The 22,070-nt window shown below is 35.1% G+C and overlaps 1 protein-coding gene across 1 annotated transcript; it reads right to left on the minus strand.

Moving 5' to 3' along the window:
- Positions 1–16,336: 16,336 nt before the first annotated feature.
- LOC131040699 (uncharacterized) lies at positions 16,337–16,987 on the minus strand. The gene has a single exon (XM_057973649.2). It carries the CDS (start codon positions 16,985–16,987, stop codon positions 16,337–16,339), a length of 651 nt encoding a protein of 216 aa, XP_057829632.2.
- Between the last annotated feature and the right edge of the window lie 5,083 nt (positions 16,988–22,070).

Raw genomic sequence — 22,070 nt, forward strand, 5'->3', positions numbered from 1 at the left:
TTACCTTTCCAGGTATAGCAAAAGATCCAACACCCAATCCACAACAATACAATTTAGTAGAGAAATTACAAAGAATACCTGCTCAAATATCAATTATGGAACTTCTCAAAATTTCACCTATGCATAAGGAAATTTTGGAGAAAGCTTTAGTGGAAACAAGAGTTTCAAAATATTTATATGTAGATCAGTTCCAAAATATGGTAGGACACCTTATAGCTCCTCATTGCTTATCATTTTCTGAAAAATGATGACGCATCCTTACAACATCCCCACAATGCTCCCTTACATGTTGAAGTCTCCATAAATAAAACTCGTGTCAAACATGTTCTAATAGATGGATGAGCTGACTTAAACATTTGTGCATTAAGTTTGATAAAAGCTTTGAGATATTCAAAGAATGCAGTAGACCCGAAAAAGAAAATAACATTCAAAACTTATGATGAAGCAGAGTGTTCTTCTAAAGGAACTATTGTGCTACCAATAAGGATAGGACCTATGGAAAAAGATACATTGTGTCAAGTTTTAGATTTGAACCTCTCCTACAACATTCTTCTAGGGAGACCATGGATTCACAAGATGCAAGTAGTTCCTTCTACATATCATCAATGTGTGAAATTTCCTCATGAAGGAAAAGAAATCATTATAATTGCAGATTCCAGTCAATATTGCAATAATTTGAAGCCAACACAAGATACAAGAGTTCCACATAACAGAGAATCAGTATATCCTACCAAAGAAATTTAAGCAAAGTTATGGGAAACTTTTGAAGAAAAGCTCAAGTTAAATGATGAAGGAATGGGAAAGTATTCTTTGCAAAATTTTCCACTTTCCAATAAGTCATATGGAAAGCCCACAGATATTCAATCAAAGACATCAAGAAAATCAAAACATATGTTTAAAGGAACCTTTGTTAGTGTTGGAACTCTTGAAGAAGAAAATGAAGACAAAGACATTCTTGGTTGGTTGTACAAGGATGAAGATAACACTATAGCAACAACAATAGAAGTCAATATTCCCATAAAACAATATGGCAAAGGATATGAAATCATGCAAAAGATGGGATATGAAGGAAAAGGACCAATTGGTAAGCAACATCAAGGTATTTCAGAACCTATTTGTCCGCACTCACAATCCACATAAGATAAATCTAGGCTGGGATATCTAAAGTCTAATCAAAAGCAACATAATCATCAACAACAAAAATGGAGAAAGAAATTAGTTTCTAAAGAAGAAAATTGGCAAGAAAAGCTACATCAAGCAGCCGAAACAATAACCAATAAACAAAAGAAGCAAGAAGAACATGAAAAGAAAGAAGAGGAGACTACCATCAAAGATAAGAAAAATCTTGTCAACAAGTTCTGAAAAATACAAACAAAGGCAAAATATGAACAAGATATTCTAGAAGTAGTAAAAATAGAGATGACAGAAATCAGAGAAATTTTTGCACCACACGACATTCCAGTATGGTATAGTGGAGTAATCTTAGATCAGGATTCAGAGATAGATTTCAATGAATATGAATGGGGTCCAGATGCCTTATCCACTACATCAAGTAAGGAACACAATAAATATCAAGCAACCATCATGAAAGAAGACTTGTCTATTGAAGAACAAAGGATGAAGTTAGAAAGAAGACAAGAGAAACTTAGAATTCAGAGAAAAGAGGTGTATGCGAAAAGAAAAGGGAATGACAAAGATAGAGAAGCAATGCCACAAGAAGCACAAACAAAGATCAAATATGGAAGAACCATAGAAGAACTAAGAGATAGTCAAGTTGGATTGACTATTAGTCTAGAAGAAGTTGAGTTTGAAATGAGACAAAATCTATTAAAAGAATCCACTTTACCATGTGCACAAATATGTCAACTTCTAAATGCAAATGAGGTCAATCAAGAAGGAATTTGCAGTATCAAAGATGTGTGTATGGATATAATTCATTCATTTAAGGGACAAACGTCAGTTGAAGAACCACTTGAGTGTGAACTACAAAATGCTAATATAAATTTTGTTAAGACTAATTCAAAAACGCTTGAGAAAGACAATTCTCAAAAACATTTAATCTATGACAGTACCTATTCTACGCCAAGTTATGATCATTATGTCATGAACATTGAAACACCTAATGATGATAGTGATTATGATTTACCCCTTCTGCATCCTAAACTAATTGATTGGGATAATTTAGACAACCCCAAACTAAATGTCTTTTCTAATGATCATGACTTAGTCGTATACCTTAACGCTATCGAACCCATCCCACCTAAGATATCTTCCATTGTAGAATCAATTGATGTTTCTCATAGTCAGGAGAATGCCAAACTTTCTAGTCGCAAAAGCAAAATAAAACAAGGAAAGAGAACTATTGTTAAAAACCATTTAATGGCAACATTAGATCAATCAAAAGAGAAAACAAAGGATGTATCTGATGGTGAAAACCTCCTTGAGGCGCCAGAAGATGGAAAGTTTGACATTCTTCTTGCATATTTTCAAGAGAGATCTGCTATCTTGATAGAACCAATAGAAGCAGTAAACATTTGTACATCAAAGGATCCTAAAATACTTCATTTTGCTGCCTCATTATCAGAAAAAGAGAGGAAAGAATACATGAAATTCTTTACACAAAAACAAACAAATTTTTCTTGGTCTTATGCAGACATGCCAGGACTTAACCCAGATCTTATCATGCATCATCTTAATGTGGATTTAAAAGAAAAACCCGTTAAGTAGAAGCTAAGAAAGATACATCTGCACATTGCTCTTCTTGTAAAAACGGAGCTAAAGAAGCTATTAGAAGTGGGTTTCATAAGACGAGTTGCTTATCCAGAATGGGTCTCAAGTATTGTACCAGTATCAAAGCCAGATAAGAGCATAAGAGTCTACACAGATTTCAGAGATCTGAATAAAGCATATCCAAAAGATGATTTCCCGCTACCAAACATTGATATCATAGTAGACTTATCAGCAGGACATGAGACGTTTTCATTAATGGATAGCTTCTTAGGATATAATCAAATAAGAATCGCACCTGAAGATCAAGAGAAGAAAAATTTCACCTGTGCATGGGGAACATATTGCTGGAATGTTATGCCATTTGGGCTTAAGAATGCAGGAGCAACTTATCAAAGGGCTATGATGACAATTTTCCATGATATGATGCATACATTTATGGAAGATTATGTCCATGACATACTTGCAAAATCTCACACAAGAAAAGAACATTTGAAAATTTTAAGCAAGATTTTTGACAGGATGGAAAGGTATTAATTGAGATTAAATCCAAAGAAATGTGCATTTGGGGTAACCTCTGGAAAGCTCCTTGGGTACATTATATTAGCTCATGGCATTGAAGTAGATCCTGAAAAAGTTAAAGCTATCATGGAGATGGAGTCACCTAAGAACATAAGTCAATTGCGATCTTTACAAGGAAGATTTCAATCAATTAGGAGATTTCTTTCTCAGTTGTTCGATAGATGTTTTCCATTTACCCATCTTCTACATAAAAATGTTCCATTCAAATGGGATCTAAAATGTGAAGAAGCTTTCTTGCAAATAAAAGAATATCTTATGAGTCCTCTAGTATTGATATCACCAACCAAAGAGAAACCATTGTTACTCTATGTCTCCACAGCAAGTGTATCATTAGGCGCTCTCCTAGCTCAACATGATGATGAAGGAAAAGAAAGAGCAGTTTATTATATCAGCATAACACTTGTTGGCTATGAATTAAATTATTCCTCAATCGAAAAGATATGTCTAGCAATTGTATTTGCAACTCAGAAGCTGCGACATTATATGTTGATTCATTCCGTAAAACTAATAGCAAAGATAGATCCTCTCAAATATCTATTGAGCAAGTCAACATTGACAGGGAGACTAGCCAAATGGGTTATGATATTGAGTGAATTTGACATAGAATATGTTGACCGGAAAGCTATCAAGGGACAAGTCATCCGTGATCAATTGGCTGATGCACCTTTACAAAATGACATGCCTTTGCACATTGAATTTCCTGATGTAGATATCTTGACAGTAAGAACAAACTTTTGGGAATTATACTTTGATGGTTCTTATACCCAATATAGTTCAAGCGTAGGAATATTTTTCATCACACCTCAAGGACATACAATTTTGAAGTTATATAGACTGTGATTTCCATGCACCAATAATACTACAAAGTATGAAGCATTAGCTATAGGGCTTAAAATGTCCATTGAATGGAATGTCAAAGAACTCCATGTCTATGGTGATTCACAACTTATCATTAATCAAATAAATGATAAATATCAAACAAAGGATGATAAGCTTATGCCATACAAACAGCTAGTCGAGGAGTTTAAAGGACACTTTAAAGAAATCACATTCACCCAGATTCCCAGAAATGAGGATAAAGAAGCAGATGCAATGGCTACAATAGCATCTCTCTTGCAAAATAAAGAGAATCAACAGCGTTACGAATTTCTCATGGAAGATTTCTTAACCCCTACCATCCAATCCTAGCATACCTATCGAATTTTCCATATATCAGGAACCAGTCAAACCTACCAATATTTGAAAGATCATATCCTTCCTCTTGAATTATCTCGTAATCAATGAAGAAACTTTATCCGTCAGTCCTCTCGCTATACCATTATTGTTGATATCCTATATAGGCATGGTCTAGATGGTACATTATTGAGATGTCTTGAAAAAGATGAATCTGAGAGAGTTCTTAATGACATTCATGTGGGTATTTGTGGTACACACTCAAGTGGTTTAACATTGGCTAAGAAACTTATTCGTATGGGTTACTTTTGGCTTATTATGGAAAGAGATTCATTCACCTATGCTAGAAAATGTAAACAATGTCAGATCCATGGAAATCTAATTCATGCACCAGCACAAGAGTTATATCCTGTGATAGGATCATGGCCATTTCACAATGAGGCCTTGATTTGGTAGGAAAGATCAATCCCTCATCTTCTAATGGACATAAGTTCATTATGATTGCTACTGAATATTTTACTAAGTGGATTGAAGTAGTGCCTTTAACAATAGTGACAAGAAAACAAATATCATCATTCATTTTGAATTACATAATTTGTCACTATGGAGTTCCTATGACCATTATCACTGATAATGGAAGACCATTCAAAAATCAAGATGTGAAAGAGCTATGTGAACAGTTTGATATCCAACATAGGTTCTCTACTCCATATTATCCACAAGGAAATGGTCAAGCTGGGGCATCAAATAAGACTATCTTGAAAATCTTGAAGAAAATAGTCAATGAAGCTAGAAACAATTGGCACATTTAGCTAAATCCTGCTCTTTGGGCATACCGAACTAGCATCCACACTCCAACAGGGGCAACTCCATATTGTTTGGTCTATGGATCAGAAGCCATATTACCTATAGAAGTAGAGATACCTTCTCTACGAGTATCCTTGCACGGTCTTATACTAGAAGAAGAACAACGAGTCTCTCGACTCCAAGAACTAGAATTGATTCAGGAACATTGCCAAAATGCAATAGAACATTTGAAAGTATACCAACAAAGAATGGCAAGAAGCTATAACCACAGAGTCAAGCCGCGTATTTTCCAGATTGGAGATATAGTTCTAAGGGAGAATCCAAGAAATCAGCAAAACCAAGAAAAGAAGGGAAAATTTGAACCAAATTGGCCAGGACCTTTTGTCATAGTAGTAGCATATGGATTAGGAGCATACAAGTTATCTACCCCTGAAGGTGATTGGTTTGATGAACCTATCAATTCCATCCATCTCAAGAAATTCTATGCTTGAGATATAAAGTCTTGAAAAAATCAATAAAAAGCATATAAAGTTCTGAAAAAATCAATAAAAAGCATATAAAGTCCTCAAAAATCAATAAAAAGCATATAAAGTCCTAAAGAAATCAGTAAACATCCGAAAAACAAAAAAAATCCCTAAAAATTTTTTTTTTAAAAAAAATACAAAATATGAAAAAAATGCAATAAATTTAGATAGTGAAAACCTGGTAAACAGGCGCTATCTAAAAAGTGAGTTCCTCCATCTATGAGATCGCTTTGCACAATTATCCACTCCATCCTATCGCATCTATCGCTGCCATCTATCTTACCTTATCCATTCCATTTTCCATCTTCCACAGCCATTGCTCTTAACTATTTAGCAAGAAATATGCAGCTTACCAACCGTTATCAATCTTTGACATACTTGTCATAGTCACTATCTTAGATCTTATCAGAATCAATCAATCTACATTTGTATCCCGCTATGATTTGGATCTTGATCAATTCATACATCCATAATAAATTTTTGTTTCCGCTAGGGGCAAAATCCTAATTCCTTTTGCTAAGGTGATATTTTGAATCTTTGAAAATCCAAAACATTCGAAAAATTTAGAAAAAAAAACCAAAAACATGTAGGATTTTGAAACAGATAACGAGCAACAAAGCAACGAAAATCAAGGCATTTCATAACAACTGAATGGTGAAAATCATAAATTGAAGAATCAATTAGCAAATAATAAAGGATTATCACAGATCATTCATTAAGATGACTATATCAGTTAATGACCATTAGAACATGTGAATGACATACAAGATTCAGTGTTTATATCTTGATTTTATTGCTAATCATGTACTCTATGCAGTCCATGACTAGAGAAGGTATGATGGGGCATCATTATTTTCTTTGATTGTTGTATGTGGTTTATCTCTTATTACGGTATGAACTTGTCTCAGGATATGATCGACAAAAGATCAAGGAGGACGTTCCAAGTCATGCATGAAAGGGGATAATCCTTGTCTGTTTTGCAAGCAATACTTAGGTCAACTTGATCCATTATATCAAGTTGCTTGTATTAACTTGATATATCAAAATCCATGTAAGAAATACTCAGGTCATCTTGAATCATTATGTCAAGTTGCTTGTATTTTCTTACAACATTTAAAGCTCAATGATGAAATCAAACACTATTACAAGATAGCATATGAAGAATGGCAGTACAATTTTTAGTTAGATGATTTTGGATTCGCTCATTATTCATCTGCATTATAAGCATTCATGGTCAATTGCATTATAAGCATATCATTTCATTAATAGATCAACGGTCATAAATAAAGATTGAGTATACTTGGACAAACAAAAATAATTTGTATTTAATCATTATAGGTGCATTCATTTTAGAATCATTTTAGAATCATTATCCATTTCATTTAGTTGCATATAAATCATTTGCGTTTAGTTTGCATTCAATTAAGTGCATTTCATTCATCATGTAGTGTATCATCATTATTATTTGCATTATCATTTCATTAAAGATCATTTAGTTGCATCTTTGCACTTAGATTCATAATTATTATAAGCATTACATAAAAACTCAAAAATATTTCATATAGATCATTTGCATTTGCATCATCATAAGCATTAAAGAAATCATTCATTTGCATTTCCATATAGATCATTGCATTTGCATCATTTGCATATCATTTAAGTTAGTAATCATTTTCATTTGCATCCAAGATCATCAAAAATCAAAAATCAAAACAAAAGCATTTATCATTGCATCATCATCATCATAATGAAAAGAAAAGATCATATTATCATCCATCTAATCACTGCATCCATATAATCCCAACATCTAAGCATCATCATATAAGCATCATCATAAAATAGAGTAACATGCATAATAAAGAAAGATTATCACATAGAGTCCATGTCTGCATATAGATCATCATAAAACAATAAAAGTCCAAGTATACAATGATATCAAATAAACAATACAAATGCCTCATCAAATACAAATCAAGTCACGACTGTCCTGTACCACTACCACCTGACTTTGTCCGTCTCTGTGGCTGTGGGTGAAAATATCCTCCAAATGCCTGTCTCCTATGATCACCACTTCTCTGAGGAGGTCCCATGACCCCACCACTACTAGTGTCCATCAACACAGTGGTATGATAACTACCTTCTCTCTGGCTCTTTGCAACTACCTCCTCATATCATCGTCGCCAGTGGGAAGTCTCCTTCCCAGCCCGAACTAATGCTCTAACAGTGTCAGCTGAGAGAGTACCTGATCCAACCTGTTGAATGTGATCAAGAAGGCCCTGAGTATCCTACTGTCTCCTAACAGCTCTATCCCTCTCAGTCATAAGAGTTTGCACCTATGCTTAAAGCTGATCAATCTATGCTCTTAGACTATCAATGGTATCCAGCTCTGGCACGTCATGCTCTGGTGCATCCTACTCTGGCATATCATGCTTTGGTGCAACCTTCTCTGGCAAATCCCGTTGTGGTGCATGAACCCCAATCCCCTCACAACCAACCTGTCCAACTGCTAGAATCTCAACCCGAGTAACTCTCTGAATCCATCATCTAATCAGGGGAACATGATCCTCAGGATCCTCATCATCTCCACCATGCGCTGCAATAACCCTAGGATCTGGCTAAATTTGTCCAAAATCAATGCCTCTCCTACAACCCCCATCCAATCCAATAACCCTACCTCCTGTCAATGGTAATCCTCTCAGTGATCTCATGTCTGTCATGCTATGATCTCTCCCAATCTGTCTAACATCCCTCCCACCCATTGGACGTACTCTCTCAATTTTGCCAGCCGATCCAAACTGTCCTCCACAGACTCTCAGTCGACCTCCCCTCCATCTAGGTCTCCTACCACCACCACCTCCATCCCCACCCTCATCTCCCCCTCCCCCAACCTCCTGAGCAGCTATAAGATCTCATCTCTGTCTTTGTCTCCTAGAAACTGGATCATCTGAATCATCATCCTCATCTCCTAAGCTGGGAGGAGGATCTATTGGATCAGTAATGCGAGGAAATGGATGAGCTAGTATATACTAGGCATACTCTACAGTAACCCCGGGATCAAGAATGTGTAATCTCATATCATAAGCCACTCTCGAAGTAGCAACAAACTCTGCATGAGAAATCTCAAATGACAAAGAAGGCCCCCAATCTCATCTATCTCTATACTGCTGAGCATATATCATCACGCCAATAGGCATAGGCTGAATGATACCAAACTGTCTCAAAATACGACCAATCAACTGTTGCTCAACAATGTAAGGTGTCCGACCAATGAGATATCTACTCTGCATGATACATGGTAATGTCTGTGCATCATCCATCCATGGCTCACAATCAAGATATGGTCTCCAAGTGATGCTATCCAATGAATCTAGCACCCATCGCCAATACTCCATCTTACCCAGCTTATGCTGAGTAAGGATACTTGCATAAAAATATACATAGGGCTGCCTCTCTCGACGAACTCTATGATGGATAGGCCGAGTAACAACAATGTGCTCCCAGCACTAGATCTGCAATAAAGTGCATCCTGTAGACAAACTCGCACTCTCAGCATACACTACTTGATGAAGATCATGATATAAGTGTGCCAGCATGCAAACACCCCAAGCATATCGAGTACAATGCTGCATCATACTCAAGAGAATCTCACCCCATCCAATGAAAAAACCTCGTGATCTCCTATAAGGACATATAAATCCTCCAATCAGACCAGCAAGAATAACAAGAAGAGCCTCATAATAAATCACCATATCTACCCATCGGATCTCTCCTCTACCAATATTGTCATCAGCAAACATGACTCTACAAGCCTCTGTCCCAACCTGATCCTGAAAATCAAACTACACTAGCTCACCAGTCACTGGGATGTGCAGAATCATGTAGACATCCTCAAGAGTCACACTAATCTCACCCATCGACAGGTGAAAAGTGTTATGCTCGTTGTGCCATCTCTCGGCCAACGCTGTCAATAATCCTCTATTATGCGTAATCTCAGGCATATACAATAAATAGCGTAAACCAAAGGCATCTATATGTCTAATCTCAGCCTAGGTCAGCTCTGGAACTAAATGTCGTACTGCCGGTAATTTCTCTCGACACTAGAGAACATCAAGTTTCTCCTATTTATCAAGAGAAATCAATCAATCATCAAATCATCAACTATTTATCCAATCAAACTAAAGCAATCTATGTTATCTATCTATCCAAATCAAACTGACGCAATCTATGCTATCTATCTATCCAATCAAACTGAAGCAATCTATGCTATCTATCTATCAAAATCAAATCATTTTAAAACCTATCAATCATGGTTTTCTATCAGTCACAGCGTTTACTCAAAACTCTGCTAAGCAATCAAGCACATCAAGCACATCAAGACATTCTATCAAATCCAATCTATCAATCAAATTTATCGATCAAACCTATCAATCAAACGATCAATCAATAATCAAGCAATGTATCATCGCAATCAATCTATCCAATCAATCCATCTATCTATCCATCTATCAGGCATGCAATCACTCAATCAAGACCCTATTTCATCATTAATGCCTATTAAACATGTTAAATCTAATCATTAAAGTGATTTTTTAGCCTTTGCACTTATCAAAAACATCAAATTTAAGAAAAAGCATTGTCCTATTGAACATTTGCGCTAAACTACAACAAATGCGCTAAATATAAATGCATTTGCACTAACCTAGTGTATATGCGCTATCTTTTTGAACAAATGCGCTAAATATACAAGCATACGCGCTAACCCGTGCAATAGTGCTACCTTCTTGAGTAAAAGTGCTAACAAACAACGCATTTGTGTTATCCTATGCATAAACACTAACATTTTTAACATATGCGCTAACAGAAAGAGCATATGCGCTATCCTATGCATTTGCACTAAACCTAATTGCATATACACTAAAATAAATTGTAAAAGCGCTAACCTAACGTCAAAAAAATTCAAAAAAAAATTGAAAATTCAAAAACGCGCCTAAAAACATGAAAATTTGCACGGAAACTTGAAAACAAAGCTCGGGATAAGATACATACTGGATACCCATGCTTGACAAGTCGCTGATATTGTCGAACACACTCAAAACGATGGTTCTCCATGAGAACACCATTTCGCCACCTCAGCAAGAATATTTTCTCCACAAGCTGACAAGGATAACATTGAAGTTAAAATTAGCCTTGGTTAATTTTATATTTACTATTTGAAGAGTAATTAATTTCACTGGGGCAATTTAATTTGTTTTTTACAAATGATTTTTTATCAAATTATCATGAGATTAATCATTTCAACTAGACTTTTCGACAATTTCACGATCAATCTCCTGAGGGGGCACACAATAAGGATTTTCAATCTCTATCAGGCATTATCGAGACTTGATTTAATCTTTGAAACAATGTTGTCTTGACATCATGTCAAAGAGGGGCAAAATGTATACACATAAAAATTGGCTATGAGCAATTAAATAAATATTTTATATTTATTTAATAATTATTCTTCTATTAAATAGTTAATTTGAAGAGATTAATTTATTTAATTCACTTTCGTGTCTTTATATTAATTAATTTAATTGAAATATTTTATTAATTAATTCATCTATTCTATTCTTCTAAATAATTAAATATCTAATATTTAATTATCTTTTTAACCAAGTTAATTAAATATATCTAATATTTAATTATCTTCTCCAATCAATTAAATATCTAATATTTAATAGTTATTCTCCTATCCTATAGTCTCAAAATATTAAATAATTAAACCCTTATCCAACTCACCTTCCATCTCCACTTCATCTTCCCTTTGCCAACTCATCAAACATGTGGCTAAGGAAATTAATATTTCTTAAATATTAATTCATCATTTATCTCCAACTTCCAAATTTAATGAAAATTGTGTACGTGCACATATTTCATAACCATCTTCTATATTCTCTCCAACACCCCCTACATCTTAGGAAGGACTTGAGTCCACTTGTCCTCTCATGCCTAAATTTCCTTCAACCATCCCTAGATTCCCTCAGTCAGCAACCCAGTCAAGGTGAGATGAGTGGCACTTGTCTTCTCCTTCCCCCTTTCTCTCAACCTTCATCTTTTCTCACAACCATCCAAATCTGCAAATCTGATCAGGACCGTTGATTTGAGCCACATCATCTAATCCTTTCAAGGTCTATAAAATCAAGAGCTTCGGTTGAGAGAGAGTTAGTTTTCAAATCAATTATATGCATCCGTGAGTTTTTGAAGCAAATAGCAAATAGAAAATATTATTTTAGCAATAATCTTATAGCATAATCATGTAGTATTGCATATCATAGTATCAGTTAACTACAAGTTATCAGTCCATTCTTCACATGCCATCTTTGAAGCCATCAATGCTTTGTCTGAGAGCACACCATCTGCAACCAAGAACGGTGGAGTTAGGACACAATGGGACATAAGCCATGAAGCTAATATTAGTATTTTATTTCATATGTATTTCATGTAGTTTCATTGGTTGAGTTTGGAATTCCTGTAGCATTTCCATTTGTATTTTGTGAAATTAACTTATTGCAGGTAGCATTTTGAGGATGAAATTCAAGTCGACACAAGTAATACATGAAGCACCCAAGTTAAATACCATAGAACAATTTAATATTGGATAGGGGCTCATCGATTTATGTATATAAGATCCCTCCACAAAGAACAACAGTCTCACAAAGATATTGCAGTCAGGAAGGTAGTCAAAAGTGAGCATGGATCAGTCATGACTGGGTGTATTGTAGTGTTTAAAGAGTTTGTATTGATAAACAAAGTCATTTACTATCAAAGAATATCACTATTGGATACAACAAACCCAGACAAAAATAAAGGTCCCAGATGCCATTAAGATCACCAAATTACTACTCAGGATACTCATTGAAGCATTTTTGTGATAATACTTTTAGAACAATACAGGATACCAAAGGACGATTCTATACTGATAGCAAAAGAAAATCATAGCATGATTCAATACACTAAAGATAGATATTTAAAGGCAAGGTATGATGATTTACAACAAGTTGATAAAGACATTCATGGTAGCACTCAAGGCTTGAATACTTATAAATGGAGTCCATGATCTTGGATGACTTTCGTAAAAAAAAAAAAACTACAAAAGATTACATTAGAAAATAGTCCTTTACGGTTTGAGTCAAACCTTACAATGAATACATCAACAAAGATTGAGATAAAAGGCAGTGATCTAGGATCATTTATAGTAGTCATTTGTATATTTCATATTCATATAAGGCAATGACCATTAGTGCACACAAAGAAGTTAATTTGTTGCAGACCAAGAATAGTGATAAGGGTGGCTAGCTAATACAATGATAGAGATCAAAAGAGTAGTCGTGATAGGAATTTCACAGTACCTATAAGGTTAGACTTCAAAATAGAACTAATCCACAATCATTTCAAAATAGTGATCATGCATATGACAGTGGCAATCTGTATATGTGTTAGAAGCTACAACATATAAGATAAAAACACGTATCCATGAAAATCGCATACTAAATATTAAAATCTACAAAATAAGCCCAATTTTAAACATGTGGTTTTTATGGTGATGAGAAGAAACTTCCAAAAGAAATACATAGAAGTAGAATTTACCACAAAATTTTAAAAATGATTTATTTCAGGCTTGATGGAGTTCAAGAGTGTAGGTGAGCCACACATTTTTTCCTTACTATTTTGTGTATGAATAATGACGAGAAATAGAGTAAAATTGGGAAAGGTTTTGGAGCAATCATAAAAGAAGGCATCTCATTCAAAGGTGCAAGGTCTTTAGAATTGCAATCCAAATCACTGATATTGTTGTGTAGCAGTAAAGCAAAAAGCCCAAAGACACAAAGATGGAGCTACTGAACTCAAATCTTGGTTACTACTGAACCTAAGGAGAAAAACAATCTGTCCCTTAACTATGAATGGATAACACAAGTATTTGGAGGGACCATAGAAGAGGACGAAGTCCCCCATTTATTCGTTGCAGTTCAAAAGCTAGTGTTTTTTCTACCTTAGGTGCTACTAGCTCTCGATCTTGATCTCCAACTGGATTGGGGACTTAAATTAGAACTGATGGTGGGGATGCTTACTCGACACTTGGAATTGGCTCTGCTGCAATAGGGGTAAACACGCATATTCACTAGTTCAGGTTACCTTGTCCTGCATCTTTAGGTAAATCAAAGCCTCCACCATTGCCATATAGATGGATAGAGGGCCTTTGCGGGATTATTGACTATCTTAGGAACCGGATAAAGGGGCGTTGCCTTCGCTATGGGTCCAACTGATACTTTACGAGTAAACCACTTATTATGGCTCTTAAACCAGGGTAATTCCTAACTGATAATAGGACTGGAGGATCTGGTACTAGGTGAAGGGATGCTGGGATAAACTAGAAGTATGTCCGGGGATACTAAATCTCGATTTGGAGCTTGAACAGGCATAACAACCAAATTGGCTAAGATGTTTTTTTGCTTTGTATCTGCATCTCAATCCGCACTTGGACACGCTTGTGCGCAGACCCGATTCCAAGCATGATGTCAGAATGTAGAATAGGGGCTGGGCACCTTGGATAGAAGAATCGTTCCATACCAAGGTTAGCTATAGCCATTATCGGGGTCATCCACCGAGGGTGCTTGCTCAGCATGTGACGCATATAATCTAATCTCCATCACTTTCTATCGCGATGGGGGATGATAGTTGGCTGGCAAGTTAAACTCAAAAGATATTTTCTACCAGTGTATGTAGCCCCGTGTGGAAATGACCAATCCATCCAATTTGACGTATAAGTATCTAAATATTGATTGATCCATCGAGTATAAGGCAATGTTATTCCGCAATCGATCCCTAGTTTCGCTCTAGTAGTGTACCTGAAACCAGTCGATCCCATAATCAAGTGAATATTCAACATCAGATACAAGCACAACCCAACATCCCTTTAACCAGGGCCAAGTCCAGAACCACAATGTCAAACTTCAATTTCATTAGAAATGGATGTGGGGGAAAAAAAATTGGGGAATGTGGCCACTGTCCGAGGCATCCATGATTTCCCATCATTCTCATGTCACAAAAACAATAAGAAATGAATATAAAAAAACACAACAATACAATGATATTTTTTTCCTGTACACCCATAGTTCGGGTAAATTTATAGTACCTGCTCAAGTTTTGCAATGCCCCTACCGTGCCTTCACACACTGGCCTCTCCCATTGATTCTCGATAAATAAGTATGAGCTCGCCATTGGAAACTGCATGCCGATGCCCCCGCGGAAGCAGAGAAGAGGGAGACAAGTGAAGAGGGAAATAAACCCCATGGCAGAGAAGAGACCGCAGACGAGTGCATGAAGAGGGGAAAATAGATTTTAGGCTTAGGAAACTTTATTTTATATTGTCTTAATGTGAGACATTTAAATAACTAATTTAAATGTAAAATATGTGTTTAAGATGAACTTAAAGTTTTGTCTTTAATTAACGTTTTAAACATTCTTATTATGTAGTAGTGTGTATAAATCAAATCATCAACATAGAGGCAAACTATGAGAATATCATTACCAATACATTGGACATACAAGATAGGCTTTGAGTGGCTTCTATTGAATCTTTTCTTCATGAAATAACTGTCAATTCTAGCATACCAGGCACGAGGAGCTTGTTTCAACCCATAAAGGGTTTTCTTCAACTTATAAACTAAGTGTTCTTTTTCTGAAACTTCATAACCCATTGGTTGTTCTACATAAACTTCTTCATCTATGTAACCATTAAGGAATGTTGATTTCACATCCATCTGAAATATTTGCCACTTATATTTCACTGCAATAGCCAGTATAATCTTGATTGTATCAAGTCGAGCCATAGGAACAAAAGTTTCTACATAATCAACTCCAAAAGTTTGTGCAAACCCCTTGGCAACTAGTCTTGCCTTATGTCGCTCTACTGATCCATCTGCATGATATTTGACTTTGTATATCCATTTCACACGAATCACCTATTTTCCTTTGGGAAGTGGAACTAATTCCCAAGCATATTCTTATGAATGGAATTCATCTCATCATTCATAGCATTAACCCATATGAGTTCTTTCACTATTTCATACATAGAAGGTTCAACTTTAATTGTACTAAATAAAACAAAATTAACAATTGGATTTATATTGGCACTCCTCTGATAAATATCAACCAAACTTTGTACCTTTCTTGGAACAGATGCTGGAGGTGATGGTAGAGGTGAATCTTCACCTGAGTTTGTGCTACTTGAAGAACTAGGTGAGCTTGAAGGATTGGAACTGGAGCTTGAACTTCCACTTGAGTTTGTGGGGAGAGGAGGAGGAACACTACTATCTTCCATATTTATGATTATTGATGGATTTTTCTGCCGATTTAAATGCTGAGTTTGACTATGGTCGTAGAAACTATATCTACCAACATTGAGGAGGATGAATAGCAGGACGACGATAAGAAATCCTAGCCGCCGGACTCGGAGACTCGTAAACAATTCTTTTGTATTTCTAACGTTCGTCAAACTTAATATTGATGAGTATGTTCTGCAACTTTGACCATTTATAAATGCGTACAGAAGAAAGACATTCTGGAAGAGGGTCCAATTTATCAAGTTGCTTACACTCGTGTAGTTTGATATCTCTCAAAGATTTACACCTGATCAGTGTTGAAAGTGCAGTAAGATTTTCGCAGTGAGATAAATCCATGGTCTTCAGAAATTTCATATCACTCTCGAGAGATATTGCCTGCAATTTTGAGCATCCTCTGGCATTGAGAGCAATGAAGCTTTCTGGAAGGACAGGAAATAGTACAAGTTGTTCATTCCAGGCCATCTTTAGATTTACTAGAGATTTCAGACGTTGAAAGCTCGGTGAAAATTCTAAGAAATCGTTACTAATATCAAGAGACTTTAGCTTGATAAGTTTTCCAAAATCTTCAGGCAGAGCCTCTAAACTGCAATTTCTTAAATATAGCTCTTCCAAACAGTGAAGTTCACAGATTTCTTTCGGAAGATTAGTCTGTTTGGTGCCGCTTATATCAAGACATCTCAGATATTTGAATTGAGCTATGGACTTAGGCAGGACAGGGAAAATCACAGATGATCCATTACGGTCACTAACACGCTCTATTGAATGATTTGTAGAATTAAATTTATTCATTTTAATATTTAAATAAAGAAAATTCACTAGTCAAGTTCTAAAAGAAAAGAAAGATCTTCTAGATAAATTTGATTATTTCAACATGTGAACAATTTAATTTATTCATTTTAATAAAATTCAATATTATAATAAAAGTAGCATAATCATTTATGTTTTAATAAGTTTGTGCATGAATGGTTTGTTGAAAAATTTTAGGTTCTTTTTGATTGAAAATTGAATTTGATTAATTAAAGTTAATTGTTTACTTTTTCTTGAAACTTCAATTAAATAATTTACAAAAATCATTTTAATAATGAAAAGTATTTTTTAATTAAAAAATAAAAAATAATTGTATTTTTTATTAAAGAAGAATAAAAATTAATATTAATTATTAAATCATTAAAACATATATTGTTTAAATAAACTTATATATTTAACAAAATGTAAGACTAGTTCAATTTAGTCATTAACATATCTTACTCAAACTTTGTCAATTTTGAAAAAAAATATTTGAATAACTCGATGAAGTTTGATTCTCTCTCTCTCACTCTCTCTCTCTCTCTCTCTCTCTCTCTCTCTCACACACACACACACACATATATATATATATACGTGTGTGTGTGTGTATATATATATATATATATATATATATAGACACACACACACATATACATTATATATACATACATATAGTTATAGATATCTCAAGGGGGTCTCCTTCAACTAAGAGCCAAGGTTTGAGGGATATCCATTCTGCCAAAATTTACTTGGTGCACGATCTCGACATCATCTCTTATGGTGTTGGAGCCTTGCACTCAAGAAGACAAGTGGGCCCATTTAGAACCTTTGAAAATCACCAACAGACCAAGAGCCCATTGACATTTCTAATATATTGATTAAAGCATACCATTCAGTAGTTGGAATGGAAATCTAAACTATTGAAAATTACATTACAACAAAAAATTATGAGTTTAAAATTTTAATAGAGATACATGTAGGATTTTAAAGTGAGCAATTGTTATTATGTTGAAATCTAAGAAAGGGTAGGCAATCTTAATTTTAAATTGCAAAAAGAATTTCAGTTTGGAGGGACTTCTGAAAGTTTATTTAAATGACTAGTTGAGAAATTCTAAAGGATTTATATCAATTTTCTAAAAGAGATTTCATTAAAATATTTTATGAGGGGTTTGATAATTTGGAGAAAAGGGGTATATTTCTAAAAATTATTTTAATTTAATAGTATTTTTAAAGAAGAAAATTTAAAGTGTATCTAGTAATTAAAGAGAGGTTTGCATAGGATATTTTTTCGTATTCTAAATTTTCAAAAAATTATTTTTGTACAGATAAATTTGATGGAATATTTTTTAAAAAGAATGAATGGATATAATTTTTTATTTTATTTTGTTAAGGGTGTATATTTTGCATTCTATTAGAATCACAAGGACAAACAAACATACTATTTGGTATTAGTGATATCTTTTGTTCATGTTTATGAATAACACAATCATGCTAAATTGGTGCATCCAATGTCTAATTTAGCTACAACTAAGGTTTATAATAATATCACTATAAATTGTAAGCTAGTAATAAGGGATTTTTTGCTTTCTCTTATTTCATTTGTTACACCCCTCTTACGACACATTTACTATTTTCCTTTCTTGCATAATAATTTTGTGTTGAATGTATGCTCATTTATCAGTTTTATGTTTGAATGAGTTTTTATTGGAATGAATGAATATTTGACTCAAATGATCAACAATGTAATTAATGCTTTGATATTTGTATATTTGATATGGTTTTAAGATATGGCCTAGCCACTCCACCCTCAAGAAAGAGAGGAAGATCATCATCATTGGAGAGAGGGTCACAAACATGGGAATATGAAAGTTTTCCACTTAAGCTCATTCCTTTTAGGTCAATTTGTCCCAGAACAGGTAAGGTTGTTTCCTATTTCATCACCATGTTGAGTCTAAGAGACCTAGGTTGGGTTCAGTAATTAGCCTAAGTTAGGTGTTGGTCAGTTTATACCTTGTATAGATTATTGTCTCCCTTTTGACCAAGATAATCTATATGATTTTATTGCCCTAATTTTTAAACATCCAAATTTTAAACTTTGCATTGAAACCAATGCCAAGTAAATCCTTAATGTGTACTTTTAAGAGTATTCGAGATGTGTAAATACGCAATTTTGACTTAATGTCTTCATTTTTAAGTCTTGTCCTAGGTTGATAAATGCATGTTCAATTTTCCCACCATCAAATTTGGTGTGAATGTCCAAGTCAAAATGGTGATGCCACATTCACAATGTCAATTTAAATCCTTGGAGTTGGATCATGAAATGACCTATGCGTGTGTGCTTTGAACTAATTTTTACATTGACCAAGATGCAAAAATAATTAAATTTTAAAAATTACAAAGCATCTAGGGGAATCATCTTATGAGCATGTATTTAGTACCATTTCAAGCAATGTGGCAAAGTTCCACAAAAACCCACTTCACCATTTATGAAATTTTAATGCTTCATTTTTGTTAACTTATTATCAAAAACATTTGAATTTTGTCCTAAAAACCTCTTAACCAAAGTTACATTTTTGCCATGGTAAGCCTTACAGCTGTAGTCAGTTGGTAAATTGTAGGGGGTTTTACCATCGATGGCACCTTGCTAAATTACCCCTAACAAATTTGTCATTGTGAAAGTGAACAGAAAATCAATATAATTAGGGACAAAGGCCTATGCAAAGTACTGTTATTTTGTTGAGATCAAATCTTCTCACGGGGTTTACTGCTACAGAAGGTGCTTAAATGGCTTTAAAGCATAGTTGTACCATGGCTCACCAACTCGACTTAGAACCCATCATATCCATCATCTACAAAAGAGCTAGATTTGGATTATGAAAATTTTCAAGGGCATGCCTGCGCGATTGAGCGTTTCATGATAGAATTAATGAAACATGCATTAAGCTACAGAAACTGGAGAGTGCCTGCAAGGAGTGGACATAGCTTGTCAACAGTGTTTACGTGGACTGCGAGTTGATATGCACACACAGAAGGCAATGATTGAAGTTCTTATATTTCATTTGCCCTTGATGAGCTCTGTTGTATTGAAGAATCTTCTCAATTGGCTTCCCTGTACCGATTACTAATTTCTTTGGTAAATCAGTCATGAGCACAAAATGGATATGTTGAAAAGGAAATAGAAACTTTCAAACAGATGCAACAAACCCGTGTGAGGTGATTTTTGTCTAATATTATAATTGGAAATGCGCTGGAAAACATGAATGCGGTTTGCGAGAGCAGAGACAATGCATTCGATTTGTTTGACAAAATGCTTCAAAAATATGTCATTTCATGGTGTTCCAAGGTTATAGTTTAAGAACGGAGTCAATTTGTTGAAACGTCTTTAGAAACTTGAAGGCAATTGTAGGCGGCCACTGTAAAGCTGAATTAATCTTCAAGAATCCTTTTTGTGTACACCAAAGTCAGATCTTATCAAGATATTAAAGCTGGAAAAACATTGATATATTTGTATGCAGAGTGTGAAAGCGCAGCACAAGGCACATGAAGTATTTATTTAAATGCCTCAGAGAGATTTCATCTGAAAAATGCAATAGCTACCGGCTATGCATAAAGTAGATTTGTTTATAAAGCGATAGAAGCTTTCAAGCTAATGCAAATGGTGGACAAAAAAGCTAAACCTCACTAACCCCGGCTTTCAGATTTGGCAGTGTTACATTACTTTGTCTTAGTAAAACCTTGGCAGTGTTACATTACTTTGTCTTAGTAAAACCTTTCCTCGAGGGCGATTTGAATCTGGTGGTTCGAGAAGCCTTCCATGGTAGACGTGAAGCATTTCGATGAGTTAAGTTTCAGCGTGGCATGCGAACTATATGCAATGTGGACTGTTTGAAGGCGCAAACAATGCATTCGAACTGTTTGACAGAATGTCGCCGCGAATAATGGTTCTATCAAACTCAATGATTGCTGTATGCACAAATTGGTCTCTTGAAAGAGTCATCGAAACTCTCAAATAAATGCAATTCGCAGGCGTAAAAGTCAGAATCGGCATCAGCTGTTAGTCACCGCATTTTCCTACTAAATTCAAAGAAAAAAAACATGCGAACCGTTTGTTAAAATGCCACAGAGATATGTCATCTCACGAGTGCGATACTTCAGAGTGCAGAATCATTGACAACGTACCCGAACTGTTTGACAGAATGGCTCAAAGAGATGTCATCCCAAGGAATGAAATGAAATGATTGCAGGGACTGCACAAAATGAATAAGTTGAAAAGGTTTGAGTCACCTTCAAAGCAAATGACATACATAAATAATTTGGAATCATGGACAATGCTGCTATATTATTCGATAAAATGCAGAGAAATGAAATTGCAGAGCTCGTACACCAACTGTTTGTCAAAATACCTCGAAGTGGTGCCATTTCATGGAATGCTGTAGTTGTATCGTGAGCACAAAATAGGTGTTTTGAAAAGGTTTTGAGAAACTTCCAAACAAATGCGATTGGCTGGCATAAAGCCGAATTCCACAACCTTTCCAGCATTCTCCCACCCGTGCCGCATGCAAGCAAATTCTTGAAGCATATTGTTCGTCCGAATACCCCACAGAGAAGTCGTCTCATGAGATACAATTGTTGCAAAGACAATGCACTCATATGAGATACAGAGGTTTAGATAATGCGTGTGAAGTATTTGACAAAATTCCTCAAGGATATGTGGTCTCTCAAGATGTATGACTGCAAGATTCGTAGAAAATGGTTTTGTTGAAAAGAATTAGATAAGCTTTCAAGCCAATGCAACTGGTAGGCATAAGAATCGAATTCCACCAACTTTGCTGGCACCTTTCTTGCTCATGGTAAGTTACAATGGCAATGGCCCGAGACAAATTTTATGACGAGTGCGTTTTATCCCTAACCAGCACGCCACATTGAAGGGTTGCGAATAGTTTTGTCAGATGTTTCAATTAGCAAATGCATTGGCAGGTGTAAAGTTAAAATATAGGAAGTCTGATCAGGTGTAAATGTGGGAGCATTGACAGCCCGCAAATTGTATTACAAAACGCCTCATGTAAATGTGGTATCATGGTGCAAA

The sequence above is a fragment of the Cryptomeria japonica genome, chromosome 5 (assembly GCF_030272615.1).
Source record: "Cryptomeria japonica chromosome 5, Sugi_1.0, whole genome shotgun sequence".
In the NCBI taxonomy this organism is placed as follows: domain Eukaryota; kingdom Viridiplantae; phylum Streptophyta; class Pinopsida; order Cupressales; family Cupressaceae; genus Cryptomeria; species Cryptomeria japonica.

What these genes read in the sequence shown, in the direction of transcription:
- LOC131040699 (XM_057973649.2), bottom strand. Translation starts at nt 16,987, where the DNA reads ATGAATAAATTTAATTCTACAAATCATTCAATAGAGCGTGTTAGTGAC.